The sequence below is a fragment of the Anopheles cruzii genome, chromosome 3 (genome assembly GCF_943734635.1).
Source record: "Anopheles cruzii chromosome 3, idAnoCruzAS_RS32_06, whole genome shotgun sequence".
Classification (NCBI taxonomy): Eukaryota; Metazoa; Arthropoda; class Insecta; order Diptera; family Culicidae; genus Anopheles; species Anopheles cruzii.
The window spans coordinates 27,327,346-27,345,881 of NC_069145.1; the positions used below are offsets into that span (position 1 = coordinate 27,327,346).

At 49.7% G+C, this 18,536-nt stretch overlaps 5 protein-coding genes across 6 annotated transcripts; 3 read left to right on the plus strand and 2 right to left on the minus strand.

Moving 5' to 3' along the window:
- Positions 1-396: 396 nt before the first annotated feature.
- Positions 397-5,979, minus strand: LOC128275687 (importin-11). The gene is made up of 12 exons (XM_053014275.1): positions 5,838-5,979; positions 5,439-5,726; positions 4,499-5,373; positions 4,259-4,434; positions 3,991-4,179; positions 2,715-2,926; positions 2,380-2,650; positions 2,086-2,299; positions 1,772-2,009; positions 1,357-1,689; positions 1,116-1,290; positions 397-1,047 (listed from the first exon to the last, which is right to left on the minus strand). Exons 2-12 carry the CDS (start codon positions 5,666-5,668, stop codon positions 910-912), a joined length of 3,051 nt encoding a protein of 1,016 aa, XP_052870235.1. The 5' UTR covers positions 5,669-5,726; positions 5,838-5,979; the 3' UTR covers positions 397-909.
- Positions 5,980-6,483: 504 nt separating this feature from the next.
- LOC128275688 (asparagine--tRNA ligase, cytoplasmic) lies at positions 6,484-8,600 on the plus strand. Its single transcript, XM_053014276.1, has 3 exons — positions 6,484-6,578; positions 6,822-7,689; positions 7,750-8,600. Exons 1-3 carry the CDS (start codon positions 6,560-6,562, stop codon positions 8,522-8,524), a joined length of 1,662 nt encoding a protein of 553 aa, XP_052870236.1. The 5' UTR covers positions 6,484-6,559; the 3' UTR covers positions 8,525-8,600.
- Positions 8,601-8,972: 372 nt separating this feature from the next.
- LOC128270140 (thiamin pyrophosphokinase 1) lies at positions 8,973-10,339 on the plus strand. The gene is made up of 4 exons (XM_053007544.1): positions 8,973-8,990; positions 9,052-9,283; positions 9,357-9,520; positions 9,592-10,339. Exons 1-4 carry the CDS (start codon positions 8,973-8,975, stop codon positions 10,063-10,065), a joined length of 888 nt encoding a protein of 295 aa, XP_052863504.1. The 3' UTR covers positions 10,066-10,339.
- A 262-nt stretch (positions 10,340-10,601) lies between these two features.
- LOC128273519 (recQ-like DNA helicase Blm) lies at positions 10,602-15,105 on the minus strand. Its single transcript, XM_053011500.1, has 4 exons — positions 15,011-15,105; positions 14,859-14,952; positions 11,956-14,803; positions 10,602-11,884 (listed from the first exon to the last, which is right to left on the minus strand). Exons 1-4 carry the CDS (start codon positions 15,103-15,105, stop codon positions 10,602-10,604), a joined length of 4,320 nt encoding a protein of 1,439 aa, XP_052867460.1.
- Positions 15,106-15,576: 471 nt separating this feature from the next.
- On the plus strand, positions 15,577-18,016 carry LOC128272089 (serine/threonine-protein kinase pelle-like). 2 transcript variants are annotated; one of them, XM_053009821.1, is made up of 4 exons: positions 15,577-15,897; positions 15,974-16,649; positions 16,712-16,835; positions 16,907-18,016. In XM_053009821.1, exons 1-4 carry the CDS (start codon positions 15,700-15,702, stop codon positions 17,406-17,408), a joined length of 1,500 nt encoding a protein of 499 aa, XP_052865781.1. In that variant the 5' UTR covers positions 15,577-15,699; the 3' UTR covers positions 17,409-18,016. The 2 variants fall into 2 exon arrangements, with proteins under 2 accessions (XP_052865781.1, XP_052865782.1); XM_053009822.1 differs by having other exon boundaries at positions 16,715-16,835.
- The last annotated feature ends 520 nt before the right edge of the window (positions 18,017-18,536 follow it).

An 18,536-nucleotide genomic window follows, 5' to 3' on the forward strand; every position in this document is an offset into this window, starting at 1 on the left:
TTTCTGTTTAAATTTTCAATGTAGTATCCCCTGTTTGCCAATGCATAACATAACTCAATAATTTCAAAAGAAATTAACTATGCTGCCTTCGTGCTATCAGGCGTACACAGTTTCTAATATATTTTCATTATCAAATCAAACAGATCAAGCTGGCCACTATAACCACCGAGCGGCCCTGGCCTGCAACAGAAACTCTTTACGGTAATTTGTAACGAAATTTATGTACTTCTCGGCCATATGACGAGTCTTTGCGATCGGAAGCTAGTAATAATAATAAAACCTTTAGAATACGATTCGGATGATTCGGTGATTGCTATATTGCTATCAGAACCTAAAACTTCATAAAATAAAACATAACAAAAACAGTTTGCTAGTGGTTTATACAAATTCGTGGTAATATTTCTTTTATTATCATTCATCGGTACAACGAAAACGACGGATTACGCGATTAAAATGAGGGAAAAGCGTCCGGATAGCTTTCACGCCGGCTGCTGGAGCATTTAAACACAAGAAAGCATCCATTTAAATGTCGCAAACGAACATAAAACTAAAGTACGAACCACCACGATGCTCGGTGCATGGACATGCAATTTATTAAATAACTGAATATTTAACTCAAACAGCCCAATAACTCAACAAGGGAAAGTGGAAAAAGATCGGAGTGTAGAAAAAGCGCCCAAAATGTCCACACCGATTAGTGGTCTGATGTTTAGTTAAAATTTTGAGTGTTAAACTAAAGCAGTAAAAATTAGGTAAAGATAAAGTGTTCTCTAAAAATAGAAGCTTTACAACGTCGCCTCGGGTTCCTTGGGCCCGTTTGGGTTCTTTTGTGATTTCTAGCTGCATTCACGGAAGAGTAGGGTTCACGGGACGCACGGGGCGTCTCCTTGCAGGCGAATTGAGTGCGCATTACTGTGCCGCTGCCTCGGTTCGCACTTCGATGCCGAGCATCACGAACTCGCTCATCTCCTTCAGGACTTGTGGATCGACCGTTGACATTAGCGTTTGGTATCGCTCACCACCGATCAAGTTTTTCATCACGACAAGCTAGGATAGGATGCACAAAAGTGAGTAACAAGACCCAACTACACCCGTGACCCGCGTCACCCATATACCTGATTCTGTAGATAGTCTTTCAGCACGATCATATGCGTCGGATCGCGCATGCAGATCGTTCGGCAGCGAGCAAAGTGGGGTGTTTCCTCTTGCACTGTGTCCGATTCGAAGAACACATACCCGAACATGGTAAGGCTAACCTCGTCCTCATTGTCATCGGTCAGCACCAGCGAACTAAAAAATAGATAACAAAGATGAGAGTAAGTTTTCCGGTGCTACAAGCTTGTCCACGCGACGTACTCCGTCTTTGTGCCCGTCTGCTCGTCCTCGTTCATAATATCGTTCAGCGTTTGGGTGACGCTCGCTAGGATTCCACCAAAGTTGTCAAAAATCACGTCGTTCGAAACACCGAGCAAACTGCACAATCCGAGGGCAAGCATCTTCTTCTCGTCCATTCGTGACACCAAATGCATCCCGTCAAGCCAGCGCCTCAGTATTCGTGCCAGTGCATCCGGGACGCCTATTTCCGCCAGCACGCAACTGAACGTAACCTGATCGTTGATCAGCACCCGTGATATGATCTGCAGGTATACCTGTAACACCTGCGGAAACTCCGCATGCTGGTAGTATTCGCTGGAAGGTAAAACGACAGGTCAGGTATGCAAACAAACGACTATCGAAAGCATTCCGCAAGATGGCAAGCACGCAAACCTACCGGAAGACTTCGACCAGATACGATCGCAGCAGTTCGATCGCGTACGTCGGTGCAGCGTGCAGCAGCGTGAGGAAGAAGCGATTAATCAACACGACGCCTTCGGTGCGTAGATCGTTCAGCAGGTATTGGCACACTTTAACAATCTCTTGTCCGTATCGCGGCAGGAAGGTTTCCGGGCTGAGGAAAACGTACGCCTGCACGATGGACAGGCACATGTGCATATTGCTTGAAGATTGTTCTGGAGAAAAGAGTCAAGCAAACAGAAAAGATTACTTTCCATCCCACTCAGGTGCATCCGGGTGTTGAACACGTACGTATTAGAGGTATCAAATTTTCGCAGAGACTCAGCAGATCTTGGTTCATCGCGTGGCTATAATGCACAACCGCAACCCACAGCTCCAGGCCCTCGTCCAGCAGGTAAACGTGCGATGGATCGTTCACGTTCGTGCTCATCTCGATGATCTGGTAGATGAAAGCCACGATCGACTCCGATGCGGGAATTTCGTACAGGGCTTTTATTATTTGCAACTGTCAAACAAAAAAGCGAACCGAGAACCGTTAATTAACACCAAACTAAAACCGAACCAAGCGCCGAAGGGTTCACTCACCAGCGTGGAGATGATGGCGCATCGCAGCATGTTATGCTCGCGGCTTTCCTCCCACAGGAGCGGCAGATAGAGGACTAGATTGTTCACGTCAATCCGGATCGACACGGACATCTTCTCGATGATGAACGACATCACGTGCAGCACGTTCATCTTCGTTTCGCACTCGACAGCCCCCTTGAGCAGCGCAAACAGGAGCCCAATCGCCGGATCGAGAAACTCCACAAACTGCTCCGCCACAAACTCGAAGTCGTCCATAATGCTACACAGCGTTCTTGAGTAGCGAAATGAAGGGTATAGAATACGGGGACCTACATACATGCCACGGTCGAACTTACTTGGAAGCGGTCAAACGTACGGCCAGGTCCTCCGATGGGTGCAGTAGCTCGAGGCACGCCTGATACACTTGCGGGCGGAGCGATCTCGAGAACCTAACGCCTGTCCATCGCCCGACAAGCCAGATGATACGCTTGCGGATTATCCGGAAGTTGTGAGACTTAAATTTCAGCTCCACCAGCAACTGCTGAGTGAACCATTCGTCGAAGTTAATCTGCAAACGGAACGAGTGTCGCGTTAGATTAGAGGTTAGGTATAGAGAAAATAAACCCCACGATGCCCAGTGGCCAATATACCAGCTATCCTTTGCTAATGTACACCAGCAAACGAGCACGACGTCCAGTTGAAAGCATATTCACAGATATAAGCACTTTGCTTACGCTAAAGCGGGGCACGAGTATTAAAATTACACACGGCACGTTTGCACTTCCACGATAGGTGGATGGTTACGATCCGATCAGGTTCGGTTCTGGTCAGCAACTGAAGCGAAATGTCGAGTAAGATTCAAAAATCATTTACCCCCGACCAGGAGCGATCGGACGACCAAACAAGGCGTTAACCGAATCGGGCCAATCGGACCCTGGTGTGAGCCCTATTTCGTGTATCGGTTCCCATGGACTGGTGTTCGTACCGGTCCACTGGTTCATTTTATTTACCAACAGTAAATAAGAGCACGCTCCCGATGGTTGAGCTTTTGTTTTCGTAGCTTCCATCCACACTTCTCGGGACGTCTTCTTTTACCCGCGGTGCTTGCTATACTCGTCGGAACGCACGCTCTCTCGCTCTCGGGCGGAGGCATATTTGTACGGGCTAATCAAAGGTAGAAAGGGCTCGTCATGTTCATCGCTGGTCGCTAGTTTCGGCCACTAGTATTTAGCTCTGTTGTACCCGTATCTGGGTGTCGGTGATTCGAAGGTCAAAATTTCGGTTCACCCACAGGTTAAGATTAAAAAAACCAGGTTAAACCAATGTAACACAAAACATTCTTAAAGCCCCAGGGTTTACCCTTGCAAACTGTGGCCAAAGCAACAAATGTGTTGTGTTCCGTATGCGTTACTTGACAAATAAATAAACCATAAATAATATCACCAACGACGGAGTGTCCGTTTGATGTTAGAATCACTTTGCACTTTCTCAATCATCGGCCTTAATTGAGAAGCGATTATGAACGAATGTTTCAAAATATTTACTTAACGTCACAGCGAACATTATCAGACCTCCAAAGCCCATAAAGTAAAAGATTATCACGAACATTACGCCCAGCGCGGGCAAGATTACCTCATCGAAGAGACTGAACACCGCCAAACCCGTCGCATTGTAGATCGAATCCTTCATCAGCAGATCGTTCATATCGGCGTTTTCCGTGAGCGTGATTGACTGCGATTTCGATATGTATTTCTGCAACTCTAGGATCAGCGTGCGGCTGAACTTCTGGAAAAGAATCATGTAGAACGCCTCGGCACAAGACTGAGACCAGGCCGTACCGCGAACGCGGATATTCAACCATTTACACCGGGAATCAAACAACGCACAGCGATCGACTTACGCGTAGATTGTATTTCCACGAATCACCACCCTCGTCGGACGTGTACGCTTCCGGATCCGTGTCCCACTGTTCGAACTCGTCCGGCGTTAGCAAGAAGTAGTGCACGATTATCTTCTCGAATATGTAGCTCAAACGCTCCGGCGTAAAAAAGTCCAGCTTGGCGTTGTTGATGCGCTCTGCAACGAAGATAGCAACCGGGGGTTTGAATTGGGAAAGGATCGCCAAACGACCGATCGGTACCTTTCGCTTGGTCGACGTAGCCAACATTTGGATATTGAGACAGGATGCCCTTCAGCAGGATCAGGCACTGGATGGCAAAGTTTGGAAACGTGATCACGTTATCCTCGAAGATCATGTTGGTGCCCTCGTGGAAAACGTAGTTGAAGCAAAACTCTAGCGCCGTCGATACAAAATCAACAAACGAGGCCGGATGCTGCTCATAGAAAAGGTTCAGGAACTTCATGTGCTTTACAATAAACTTCTCCACCTTGACCGTCAGCTCCCGTCTCAATTCCATCATCTTCCCATCGCCACCTCCACCCGACTCGCCCCCGTTCGTCGCCTGTGGCTGCATCCGTTTCACACGCAGGCGGCACTCCAGCAGATCCTTGAGGCGTTGGAATGTGACGCGTATCAACATCATGCTGCTTTCCGATTGATGAGGCACGGGGAATCCGTAGATTGTCAGTTTCTTCAGTATCCGCAGCGAGATGGTCGCTTTCTCCAAGTTCGAGGCGCACACGTCGATGGCGCAGTGCTGTTCGCAGATGTTGGTGAAGAACAGCTGCGTGAAGCCGTCCCACAGGTTCAGCACGAATTCGTACAGCGTCGAGGTGAGCAGATGAAACTGGTGACGATCGCGCGGTAAGCGCTTCGAGTAAAGCACTTTCACTACGTGCAGCAGTACGAGCAGGCCACGGTACTGCACCAACGAGTCTTCGCTCTGAACCGCCTTCACGAGCGTTGGCACCAGCTCCGGCCAATCCGGTGGACCATCGAAACGTGTGATGTTACCAATCAGCACGGCGATCTGAACCGCTATCTGCTGAACCGGTTCGTTAAACTTCATTAGCAGTTGCTTTTTGATCTCCTCCTTTTCTTCCACCGCGATGCCACTGGATGACAGAATGGAATTGGGGTTAAGAACACGAAACACGGCTCAAAGGTGATCCTCACTTACTTGGGAGCGTTCTTGCGCCAGTACTTGAGCACACCATTTTTGAAGTACAGTGACGCCATCCAGCGAACATTGCCATCGAGCGTTTGATCGGAGAATATCTTCACCAGCGTAAGGTGGAAGCCTGGCTGGATTTCCCATTCCGCAAGCTTCTGCTCGGCTGGTTTCAGCATCCGTGCATCCTGACTGCAGGCGTACATAAGTGCCTCGTACACGGCCGATTCGGCAGACATTTTTGTGCCTTGTACCGTCCTCCGCTGTAAACTACGTTCGAATATCGTTCGTCACTGGCTGCAAAGGAACCACAGAACATCCGCAGCATCAGTTCAGGAAAGAATCTGGCAGCGGCACGGTAAAGCTCGCCACGAACGGACGGTGAAGTTGCAGTTTTTTGCGTCGAACCTTTGCTATATCAACATCTTCCACAGGCACGCACTCGGCACGGCCAACTTTGCTGCAACCGTATTGCACAACACGAACTCGATAGCTGCTGGCTGGGCGGTCACTCGGCTACTTTCAGCGAGCGAAATCTAATTACGAGGCACACCGCACGGAACGGCGCATGTAAAAAGCTTTCCGTGGGGACCTATTTGCTGCTAATTTTCGCAACACACGCAACGATCGTCGGATAGGGGTACACGGCCACGGTAGGTGTGTATGGAAAAATAACACAGAAGAATGCGTCGTTCCGGTTTTGACAGCAACCCACTGTCAGACAGTCAACAATCAGCTGTTCGGGAGGGGAAAAAAGAATTTCGACCGGTGAAGAACTTGCAAGTTCCATTTCTTCCGCATTCGTATGGAATTAAGTCCATAAATGTAGCTTAAACAATAAAAACGGGCAATTATAAAGCTTACAAGCAACAAAGAATATACGTACATTCTCCAAATTCTACCTTTGGCATCATTTATCTCTAAAGAGTTGCTGTGTGACAAACGAACTCCACAACTCCGTGGTATAAACCAATTGAGAAAAGCCCATACGTCCCCCAAGTTCCCTTAAACCACAACACGACGGCAAAAGCACGCAGTCAGTTTTTGGCAAAATCGGCCACCGATCGCTTTAAAGGGCCACATTTTATACGGCAGCAGACTGAAAAGTGTTACAACTGTTCACCATAACCATGGAGAACCTAACATTAAGTGAGTGTTTTAAGTTTAAGTTAGTTTTCTTTCGGTTTGTTTCATTCGCAAAGCCTTCTTCAATGCACCCAAGTTGAGGTTACGGTTTCCTTGTGCAATGAAAACCTTTGACATTTTCCCCGAGAAGCATTCACGTCGAGTGCACACCACACAATGCTGATGCAATGCAGAGAACTGAACTGCATCATTCCGCAGACCAAACTGATGTCATCGTTTCACGTTTCACAATCATGTCTCTTGCAGGTGAGCTATACACTTCGGAGAAAAGGGGCAGCGATGAGACGGGCAAGGGGACGGCGGAGGAACCGTTCAAAACGATCCTTCAGGCGATGAAGCACGCCGGCAAGGAACCGTTTCCGACGATCTACGTTGACGCGAAGGACGAGAAGGCGGCCTCACCGTACGAGGTGGCCTCCAAGACGCAGCTGAAGAAGGTGCAAAAGTTTTGGGCTCGCGAGTGCTCGAAGGGCGACAAGCAGAAGCGAGAGGAGGAGGAAAAGGCTAAAAACCGGGAGCAAAACCTGGATGAAGCGAAAAAGGTCACCATTGCGGAGGACCCATCATGGGCGGCCGCGAAATCGATCAAGATCGTACACGGTTCCGCTAACCGTAACATGCGCGTTCGGCTGTACGGTTGGATCCATCGATTGCGGCGCCAGGGTAAGGGCCTCATGTTTGTGACGCTGCGCGATGGTACCGGATTTCTGCAGTGCGTCCTCACGGACACACTCTGCCAGACGTACAACGCGCTCGTACTGTCGACGGAATCGTCGGTACAGCTGTTTGGCACACTCAAGGAAGTGCCGGCCGGAAAGACGGCTCCCGGTGGCCATGAACTGCATGTCGACTACTGGGAGCTGATTGGACTAGCGCCGGCCGGTGGCGCAGACGCCATTCTCAACGAGGAGGCTCACCCGGATGTACAGCTCGACAACCGGCACATTATGATCCGCGGAGAGAACACTTCGAAGATCCTGAAGATGCGCGATGTGGTGATGCAAGCGTTCCGGGCGCATTACTTCGACCGTGGATACACGGAGGTTACGCCACCGACGCTTGTGCAAACCCAGGTCGAAGGTGGTGCGACGCTCTTCAAGCTCGATTACTTTGGGTAAGAATATGGCGTTAAGAAAAAAAACAGCTTACTACGATAGTTTGTGTACGTTTTCAGCGAGGAAGCCTATCTCACGCAAAGCTCCCAACTGTATCTCGAGACATGTCTTCCCGCTCTGGGGGATGTGTTTTGTGTGGCACAAAGTTATCGTGCTGAGCAGAGCCGGACCCGGCGCCATCTTGCCGAGTACAGCCACATCGAGGGCGAGTGTCCGTTCATCACGTTCGAAGAGCTGCTGGAACGGTTAGAGGATCTCGTCGTCGATGTCGTCGATCGGGTGCTGAAATCTCCGTGGGGCTATATGGTGCAAGAGTTGAATCCGGGTTTTGTGCCACCGAAACGGCCGTTCCGGCGAATGAACTACGCCGATGCGATCGTCTGGCTGAAGGAGAACAACGTCACCAAGGAGGACGGAAGCTTCTACGAGTTCGGTGAGGACATTCCGGAAGCGCCCGAACGCAAGATGACCGACACGATCAACGAACCGATCATGCTGTGCCGGTTTCCTGCGGAAATCAAATCGTTCTACATGTCCAAGTGTGACGATGATCAGAGGCTAACGGAGAGTGTGGATGTACTGCTTCCGAACGTCGGCGAGATTGTCGGTGGTTCGATGAGGTCCCACAAATACGACGAACTGATGGACGGTTATAAGAGAGAGGGGATCGACCCGAAGCCGTACTATTGGTACTTAGATCAGCGCGTATATGGCACGCAGCCCCACGGAGGCTACGGGCTGGGACTGGAGCGATTCCTGTGCTGGCTGCTCAACCGCTACCACATTCGTGAAGTGTGTTTGTACCCGCGGTTTTTGGAACGCTGCAAGCCCTAAGCCCTACGGATTCGTCATTGCATTTGCATTTTATTCTGCCCATTCGTACGCTTCAAAGTATGAACAATAAAGTAAAGCTATCAACTATGATCAAAGTACATCAACTAAAATTATCGAAATTTCACTAAGATGCCGCAAGTCTAACCCGATGCTCAGCAACCAGGACAAAAGTTTTCGATCGGGGTCTGAAAACTCCGATGACATCCGAGGCGTTTTGCCGGCGTTCAAGAAAGGTGTCAACAATTGCGCAAGAAACGAAACGTTCTTGGGGGCGGTGGCGCCGGCGGAGGTAGAAGGTGTTTGAATGTGTAAATAATAAACATTCAGTTCACTTTCACCGCCAACAAGTTCGCGCCTGTACGAGGGGCAACCGAGGTTGCCCGGTTGTGTGTCAATAATTGTTAACACTTCATCTTACGTAGAGGTTAAAAAGGGTTACAATCTAGACATGCATACAGCCGATGACGTAAGTAGGCGGTCATTTTTTTTGCTTATTCACCTTGCCACCGTACGTTGGGGTTGCCCAGAACAACGTGGCACAATCAATCGATAGACGGCAATCCTCGAAGCGTGATGCGATGAACTGGATCAAATCTCTGCTTTCGCAGGTATCACACGGGGGCAGTCCTGTGGCAGCATGCCACTGGACCCCTAGTAGTCTGATCGATGGCCAAGGAGTATTCGATGACCTTGCGGTTGTGCTGTTAAACCGACCGATTCTGTTGGACAAGCACTACTTTACGACCCTCTGGAATGGTGGTGAGTAGAACTCAGTTGCAACCTGTTTTCCTAAACTTCAAAGAAGCGATGTAATTGCGCACTTTTTTTGTAGCCCGAGTACGCATCGCAGTGGACGGAGGAACGAACCGTTGGGTTGACTTCGTGAAGGATACCATCAACGGTGTGCACAAACTTAAACCGCCAGATCTAGTCACTGGTGATTTCGATTCATGCAATCAGGAGGCCATGACTTACGTGAAACAACTTAAATGCAAGGTAAGCAAAACACGATCTAACCGATGACACTTGAAACCGTTAACCCTCTCAGACCGATGTTATTTCTGCAGATAATAGCCACACCGGATCAGAACGCAACCGATTTCACGAAATCTCTCAAAGTACTTCAATCGCACGGCCCTGTCGACGGAGAAATAACGCGCGTGCTGGCACTATGTGAATCTTCCGGTCGTCTCGACCAAATTATGGCCAACATCAACACCCTGTTCCTAGCACAAACCATTCTGCCCGCAGTACCGGTCTTTCTGCGGTCCAGCAACTCACTATCTTGGCTACTGCACCCGGGCGAACACACGATCGACATTCCGCCACGGTTGGTTAGCGACAAAATTTGGTGCTCACTAGTACCGATCGGTCACAGCTGTTGCTGTACCACGGAGGGCCTCAAGTGGAACCTGGACCACTGGACGATGCAGTTTGGCTCGCTCGTCAGCACATCCAACACGTACTCTAGTGAGCGGGTGAGGGTTGTAAACGATCAACCCGTCCTGTGGTCGATGGGCACAACTCCGAAGGATATGTGACCGCCCGGTTTCCACAAAACTCCAGCCGCATCTTGGTGAGATGTGAGTAAGGTGCTTTGTGCAGACCGTTACACTACCTTCAGACAGTTCGTCATGTCCACATAGCGGCCATTTGCACGTTAAAAAGAAAATACACGCGGCCCGTTTCAACCGATTGATGAAATGATCGAGATAAACGAGGACTTGACGTAGGTGGCGGTGTACCGAGCGTGTGTTCCCGTTAAATGGGTTCCGATGTTGTCGGGGAATGGGTTAAGGATGTTTTAGTTCTGTGTCGTAGCATTTAGTGCGCCTAGTGCCTGTTGTACAGTAACTAGTTTTAAATTTTCTTGGAGAAACCGTTGCCATCTTGTACATGTTGTAAACTACATTACGATACACGTAAAACATAACGATGTATTTATAGGGCCTCTGAAATGCCATTCAAACTGACACGAAATAAAACAAGAAATATTGTACACAAATGGACTCCACGTTTCAGGTGTATTAACCAACAAATAGAATGTACGCAAGACGAATGTCCGGAAGCTCGCCCTTCAGTAACCTCCAGGCATTGGCAGTAATCCGAACCCTCCACCGGCTTCGCTCCTCGAACTGGCACTGGTTCCTCCGCCGCCGCGGCCACGACCGCGCCCCTTACCACGAACCGGAGTCGTTGAACCTTGTCGTTGGGTTGCCGACGGTGCCCTACTTTTGGCCGGTGCTTTTCGTCGACCCGTTCCACGGCGAACGCGTTTTGTTCGCCCTCCAGCAGCGCCGCCACCCGTGCCCCAGCTACGTTGGCGCTTGTATCCCCGCCGACCACCACCACCACCACCACCATTGTCTTGTGAAGCTGCCTGTGCTAATGAAGCCCAATCCGCGCCGCCCGTTACAAAACAATCGTCGTCGCTCGCATCGCTCTCATCTCCCTCGTCGAGGTCACCGTTCGCTTTATCCTGCGCGTCCATCTCCATGCACAGCTTCTCGGCCGCATAGTTTTGCGTAATATCCAGCAACTGTTTGCCGTACTTTTCGTAGTTGGCCTTCGTGACGTGCGGTAGGGCGAGCATTTCCGTGGCCGTCTCGGGCAGCTTCTCGGACATCGTTTTCAGAGCCTGTATGTTCATGATCGAAGCCAGCGTAACGTCCCGCTGTAGCGCGATCGTGCGGCACACCTCGAGCAGATCGTTGTAGCAGCGCGTCTGCAAATCCTTCACCTTGCCCGCGAACAGGGTGCCGATCGTCGATGAGGACGGTGTCGCCGCCACCACGGCCTTGCCCCTCTTGGCCAGCTGTTTCTGTTTGATGGAGAAATCGATTCGTACTCGGCGCGTGACCAGCTTCTCGATCTTGCTCCCGATGCGTAGGTACGCCTGAGGGATATCGTTGCTAAATATTAGGTCCTCCTTGAGGTAGTCCTCGAGAACCAGTTTGCGCAGCAGACGCTGGATGTCGCAGCGTTCCCACGACTTCAGCTTCCCATGGTACGGCGTGCGGTCGTGGCGTTTTTCTAGCACCTTCTTGTTTTCGCTTCCCTTCAGCACCTCCACCAGATGGAGCAGCGTGAAACGATTGTTGCCACCGCAGATATCGCGGACCGCTTTCGCCACCATAATGCAGTCATCCGTCACATCCAGTGTACGGTATTCGCCGTGCATCAAGCAGTTGTCGCATGCCGTGGCTCTGTTCGCCAGGCACTGCTCGCTGGTAAAGTACTCCGCAAAATACTCGAGCTGCTGCGTCCGCCGGCAGTCCGTCACGTTCTCGCAGTAGTTTACCATGCGCTGAAGATTGTTCATATGAATCTGTTTCGCCTCGAACGAAATGGTTGTATCATCTGCAAAGAAAACGGATTGTAACCGGGAACTAGCGGGAACCAAAAAAAAAATTGGAAAAAGAAATACTCACTGTCCATCATCTTCCGATAGCGCTGCATGTCCGAGTAGTTATAGTACAGGATGCAGGTGGCAATCTCTCCGTCCCGCCCAGCCCGTCCCGACTCCTGATAGTAACCCTCGATCGACTTCGGCATGCAGTAGTGCAACACGTACCTAACGTCCGGCTTATCGATACCCATACCGAATGCGATCGTCGCGCAAACAACCTTTATGCGATCACCGATCCACTCACGCTGCGTGGCATCCCGCACCGTATCGCTCAGCCCCGCGTGGTAACTTTTCGCCTTGATGCCCGCTTTCCGAAAATCCATCGCCAGCTGATCGCACTCCTTCTTCGACAGGCAATACACGATTCCAGTGTCGCGGGGGAACTTTTTCTTGATCAGCTCAATCATTTCGCCCTTTGTCGAGGAACCCTTTTTCGGGAGCACGCGATACAGGAGGTTCGGTCGATTGAAGCTACTCAAAAACCAGCGCGTATCGGTCGCCAGCTTCAGCTGCGTGATCACATCCATCCGCACTCGCGGATTGGCCGTGGCCGTCAAGGCGATGATCGGCACAGTGGGAAACTCTTGGCGCATCATGTGCAGTCGCTTGTAATCGGGCCGAAAATCGTGGCCCCAGGCAGATACGCAGTGCGCCTCATCGATCACTATCCGCCCAAGCTGGCCCCGGCGAAAGAGAGCGGTCAACAGGTTCTGAAATTTAGCCGACGAGCTAATTTTCTCCGGTGTCACGTAGAGTAGCTTCAGTACCGGGCAGCTACTGTACAAATCGTCGTAAATACGCTGTATGTCGGCGAGATTTGATTCACCCGACAAGCTGCTCGCCGGTATGTCGAGTGTGTTGAGCTTCTGCACTTGATCGAGAATGAGTGACTTCAACGGGCTCACCACAACGGTGACGCCGATGGTGAGCAGTGCCGGAAGCTGGTAGCAGAGCGATTTGCCACCGCCGGTCGGCATCAGCACGAAGCAATCCTTCCCGAGCAGCGTGGCATTGATCACCTGCAGCTGATTCGGTCGGAACGTTCGCAAACCGAACGTTTCTTTAAACACCATTTGCAGGCGGGACGAATGGGGATAGGACATCCCGTCAAACTCGCCCGTTATACCGTCATTACGGACGCCCTCGTGAAATCGACCTATGTCGGTCCCGCTAGCAGGAACGATCGATGCGGTTGGTACGTTCGCACTGCTCACAGGTTCCTCCAAGGACTCGTCGAACATCGAAGCATCGTAAAGCTGCCAACCGTCGTCGTCGAGCTGCGTATTAATTTCCTCGATAAACTGAGTATTACGTGCGGTGGCCGGGGCACTGGGAATCGATTCCGCTGGAAAAGTTATTCTCGGTGGATCGGGCCGCCTTAACGATGTTTCCGGTGTTACGAGATCGACCGTGGTTAGATCGACGTGAGCTCCCGATTTTCCCCGATCGATTAGCTCTGCCTCGTGCAGGCTCTTGAGTATGTCGTCATCGTTCACAAGATCATCGTCATCGTCGACGTCAACACCGTACGAGACCGAACACTTCGAACGATCATGTTTCGAAACATCCGCTGAAAAGTCTGCCGTAGCGTTCAATAGCGTACCTGTCATCGGTTTCTTGAACACAAATGCGCTCCCCGTTGGTTTTGGTGGCCCTGCGGAGGACGGATTGGTGCTGGCACTGAGTGGAGCAGTGGGTTCTTTTGACTGTAGCGTCTTCGGAAGGCTACTGGGTAGGGGAACAAATGGCGCGGTCGATGACGATTCACGGGCCTTTTCCCAACCGTTTCTTTCCGGCAACGTGCTTTCGACGACATCGCTACCATCGAAGAAAATGTCATCTGCTCCGAAAGGAAAATCGTAAACGATCGGTATCTTGGCAGCCGGTCGATGTCTATCGATGCTTTTGGCGGGCGATTCTTCCGCAACAATTGTTGAGTTCGACTCTTTCGATTTGCTTTTGCTCAGACTTCGCATTCTATCCAGCACGCGATCGTTCACCCTGATCTTTCCACGCACGCTGTCAATTGTCGACTTTAGGCGTTCGTAACACTCGACATTAAATCCACTATCGATTCGCTGCAGACATTCCGTTGGAAGCTGGGTGAGAAGATCGTAAAACCTCTCCAACAGTGCAAGCCTTTTACCGGCCAGGAATTCTCCATTTTTACGAATATCTCGCTCGTGCAAGCTTTTCGAGTTAAACCCAGCGCTGCCGATCACGTCGTCCAAGTATGACTGTAGGCCCTCATCGAAACGTATAGCAACTGTCTTCTTCGAGGGACTCAACAAACGGTTCAACTCGGAGGAATTGTTTTGCTTGCGTTGACCACTTTCGGTCACTAGTTTAGATGGTTTCAAGATCGACGTTAGACCATCAGCCTTAGGTTGCGGTGTGCCTGCGGAGGGCGTGGAAATGGAAACTCCGCCAAGTGGTGTCGAAGTGGAGGCATGCGTTTTCTTTTTACGCTCGAAAAAATCATCCTCATCTGCAGCGTCATCAAACGAGCAACCGAAAGTGTCCTCCCGGCACTTATCCAGCGAAATTCGGGCCGATGTCGGCTGCTTGCACTCAAACTTTAACACCTTCACCGGACTGGGTTCACTGATGAGCTTGTTTAGGTTTTCTTGCAATTTTTTTGTTGCCTTGGTGTACGCGGAATCTTCCAGTAGATCGAGCTCGATCGGGTCAACCGATTTCGGAGGAACGCCTTTGCGATTCTGCACCATCAAATCGAACTCATCGAGCCCGCTGGATCGATCATCGTGATCGGTGAAGATTTTTCTCGGCGAAAGGCGTTTTCGTTCGCCGTGTACTTTGAAAGGACTACTCGGTTCGTGCACCAAATCAACAACCGACGATGTGGCTCTCTGCAAAAAGACGAGGATGCAATAGAAGCGAACACAAAAGGGTGACCACACTCACCAATACGGGAGCTTTTAGTTTGAATATGCTTGGCGAGGATGTGGTTGGTTGGCTGCAGGTGGTTGATGATATTTGAGGCTCCGCTTCCATTGTTCTGAGAAAGCATTTGTTGTATTAAGAAGTCGACCAAGAACCGATCGCAAATCACTTACTTGGCCGATTTGGTATCAGGTTTTTCCTTCTTCGAAATGAAACTTTTCAAGCTCATCTGCTTCAACGGGTCTGATGCGGAACCTTTCTTAGACATTTCGATCCTTGTGAGTGCGTTTTATTGCTATAAATCAGATAATTAAGGGCCACATTTCGACGTCCTGCAGCCTATGTTGTTTTGTTTTCAAATGCTTGACAGTTATTTTCCCGCAAAAGGTGATTTGACAAGATCCAAGTAAACAATGTTCCGATGGACGCTAAAGGTGGAACACTTTTGGGTTAATCTGACTAGTGCCCAGATACTTTCGTTGTGCGGAATGGAAGTGCGATATGTAATAGTAAAATGTTTGTTCTAGCAATGAACGTTTAATTTCATCCTATAATCCATTAAGCCATTAATTATTTGGTTTATATTCATTTATTTGTTTGGATGTCGCACAGTTTTGAACATTCGCGTGTACACTGCGCTGAGCTCATACGTCAAAGCGAAGCATAATCCGAGGCGGAATTTCCAAACATTCCATTGCGTACGTAAACATGTCCGTGTTGTTGTTCGGAAAACCTGTTCTGTTCTTTCAAAGTTGAATTGACTATATTAGTTCACAAATTTGCTATCTTACAAGGAGTCTTAGTTTTACGTTTTTAACCGAACGGATGAAGTAAACAGTGACCACCACAAACCTCAACCAAAATGCCTTTCGAACAGACAGTAGCGGGCGGAATGCCCGTTGCGAGTGGCTCGGTAGGTGGACCGAATTTATCTAATTTTGTCTACATCTACGATATTCCACGAATGACTCGCAAAAGGCTGGCTGCTCTGCTGGATCCCAACAACAAGTGGTACGACCTTGGCACCAAACAGATGAGCTTCACGACCGAAGTGTTAGACGTAAGTTCCCAATGTGAGGGAATTCCCGCTGCATCTGTGCGCCAGCAATTAGTCACACATTGCATTCTCACCACAGGGCGTGCAGAGATGCTGCTCGCGCAACAATCGTTCACCGGCCGAAGATTTGCTGGAAAAGTGGGGCAACTACAACCACACCATAACGGAGTTGTTTGTGGTGCTCTCGCGCGAAAAGCTGTACGACTGCATGGAACTGATCAAACGGTACGTTGACCCGCGATACCACGTGCTCATAAAGCAGTCCAGTGGCGGTGTCCGTGGTCCAATAGGACAGTTGGGAACGTTCAGTGGAGCAGATGCGAACAATAATGCTAAACTGATGAACCGAGGCGGTCAGCCAGCAATGAACGGTCAGGCTTTGGTAGCAGAAGGTGCTGCCGCTAAGGACGTGCTGCCTGCGAATGGTAACGGGGCGACGACATCGAAAGAGAATTCACCCTTCGCCAACGAGTTGACTGATTTGACGAGTTTGATTCCGAAGATCAGTTACGAAGAACTGACGATCGCCACGGATAACTGGAGCGAGCGCAACATACTGGGCAAGGGTGGCTTTGGTACGGTGTACCGAGGGGTGTTTAAACACACGTTCATGGCGATCAAGAAGATCGACTACAACAAAGTAAAGACGAGCGAAGCGGAACGCATTCAGCTGCAGCAAAGCTTCAACGAGTTGCGATATCTGAACTCCTGCCGGCACGACAATATTGTGGCTCTCTATGGATACAATATCGACAGTAAGGGCACCATTAGTTTCCCTTCAGCGACACAGTGATCTAATGCATTCCGGATTTTTCAGAAGAACCATGCCTGGTCTACCAGTTCATGCCCGGAGGTTCGCTGGACAAGTGTCTTTTCGCACGCCGCCCTCCTTCTCCGCTGACATGGAAAGAACGGATGAATATTGCACGCGGAACGGCCAAGTATGCTCACTCTCGGCTTTCTGCAGTTCTTACGAGCTTGCACCCTAATGTCACGGCTTCCCCTTTCCCAGAGGTCTCCAGTATCTGCACACGTTCAGCGATAAACCGTTCATTCATGGTGACATTAAACCGGGAAACATTCTGCTCAACGAGTACAAACAGCCACGGATCGGTGATTTCGGACTGACACGCCAAGGAGCTGAGCAGAACTCGGCCATGGTAGTATCGCGGGTTTACGGTACGCGGCCCTACATTCCCAAGGAGTTCTACGACCGGAAGGAGCTGAGCACCAAGGTTGACACGTACAGCTTCGGGGTGGTGCTGTACGAAATGGGGACGGGCCTGAGGGCCTGGGACGAACGGCGCACGGACAAGCATCTGAAGGACTACATAGCACGGGCAGTACACGACAACATGCTCGTGGCGGAGCTTAGGGATAAGGCCGTCTCAAACGATCCGGACGGTGATCGGTGCTGCTACAATCTGCTCATGGTAGGCCATCTCTGTACGGCCGACGATCCCAACAAGCGGCCCGACATGGTAACGGTCATGTGGCAGCTGGACAAGTTGTAACATTCCGCGGCAACGGACAACCTAACCAGTTACTGGTTTTGTGATCGACGTTCCACGATGTGCCTTTAAAATTAATACTCTACACGATATTTACGAGAATTGAGAATTACACATTGCGACAATTTGAGGTAGTTAAGCTTAATGTGCAATAATAAAAAACTTTTAAAGTATGCCAATAGATGAGTTAGAGAGAAACGATGGTGTTCAGGAATGGTTACCGAGCACAGCAGCCGCAAATTTAAACCAGTGTTTAGTGAATATAGGTCCTATTTATTTTTTATTTGCCTTTCGCTCAGTCGTAAACCCCCTTAATACTTTGCACGTCTTTATTCATTGGTTTCAATTTATACAATATTGGTTCGTGCACCCATTTCGCTTCGCAAAAAACGCTCCTTGATGTGCCGGATATGCGTACAGAGAAATACGGTTCATGAATGGCCGCAACACAACTATTCCACTACTGCAACCTGAAACGCTAGATACCGAACGTCTATTTGCTTGCTGCTTGTTGGTTGGTTGTTGTGGAGAACGAAGCTCAATGAGGGCGAATAGAGGTCCTGTTTTCGTTAACTGGCAAACCCAGGTGCACCGACTCGTTTGTTGAATAATGACCCCAAATATACATTCCTTTACAATTCCTAATAAACACAGGTACACAGGTGGCACTGTGTAGGTAAGCTACAAGACTAGATTTAATACGATCACTGCAAACGAACCGAAATTTTCTCACGTTTAATAACGGATTGGTCGTGGTAAATGCCGTGCTTCGAAGCGCAATCCACTTCTCAGTTTAATTCCATGTGATTGGTTGCCGGAAATGGATCTTTGCTTCAATTGGCTTGCCAGAAAGTCCCCCGCCACTGGCAGGCATTGACGATTGTGCTTATCATTCGAGGTTATTGGCAAAAGTTGTCCATATTCCGTTTCGTAAGCTCTGATAAATGCGCATTGGAATGTCTGTTGCAGTGGGCTAGATTGACTGGAATAATGGGTCCTAAGAGTATAGTTCAGTGTGTACGTGTCGTTCAACTAGTTGTTCGCAAACACGGTGGCTATTGTAGGAACAGGATCCGCAGCCTATTCAAAGGAACCATTTGGCAAATCCATGCAAAACGAATCTGTTCTAAG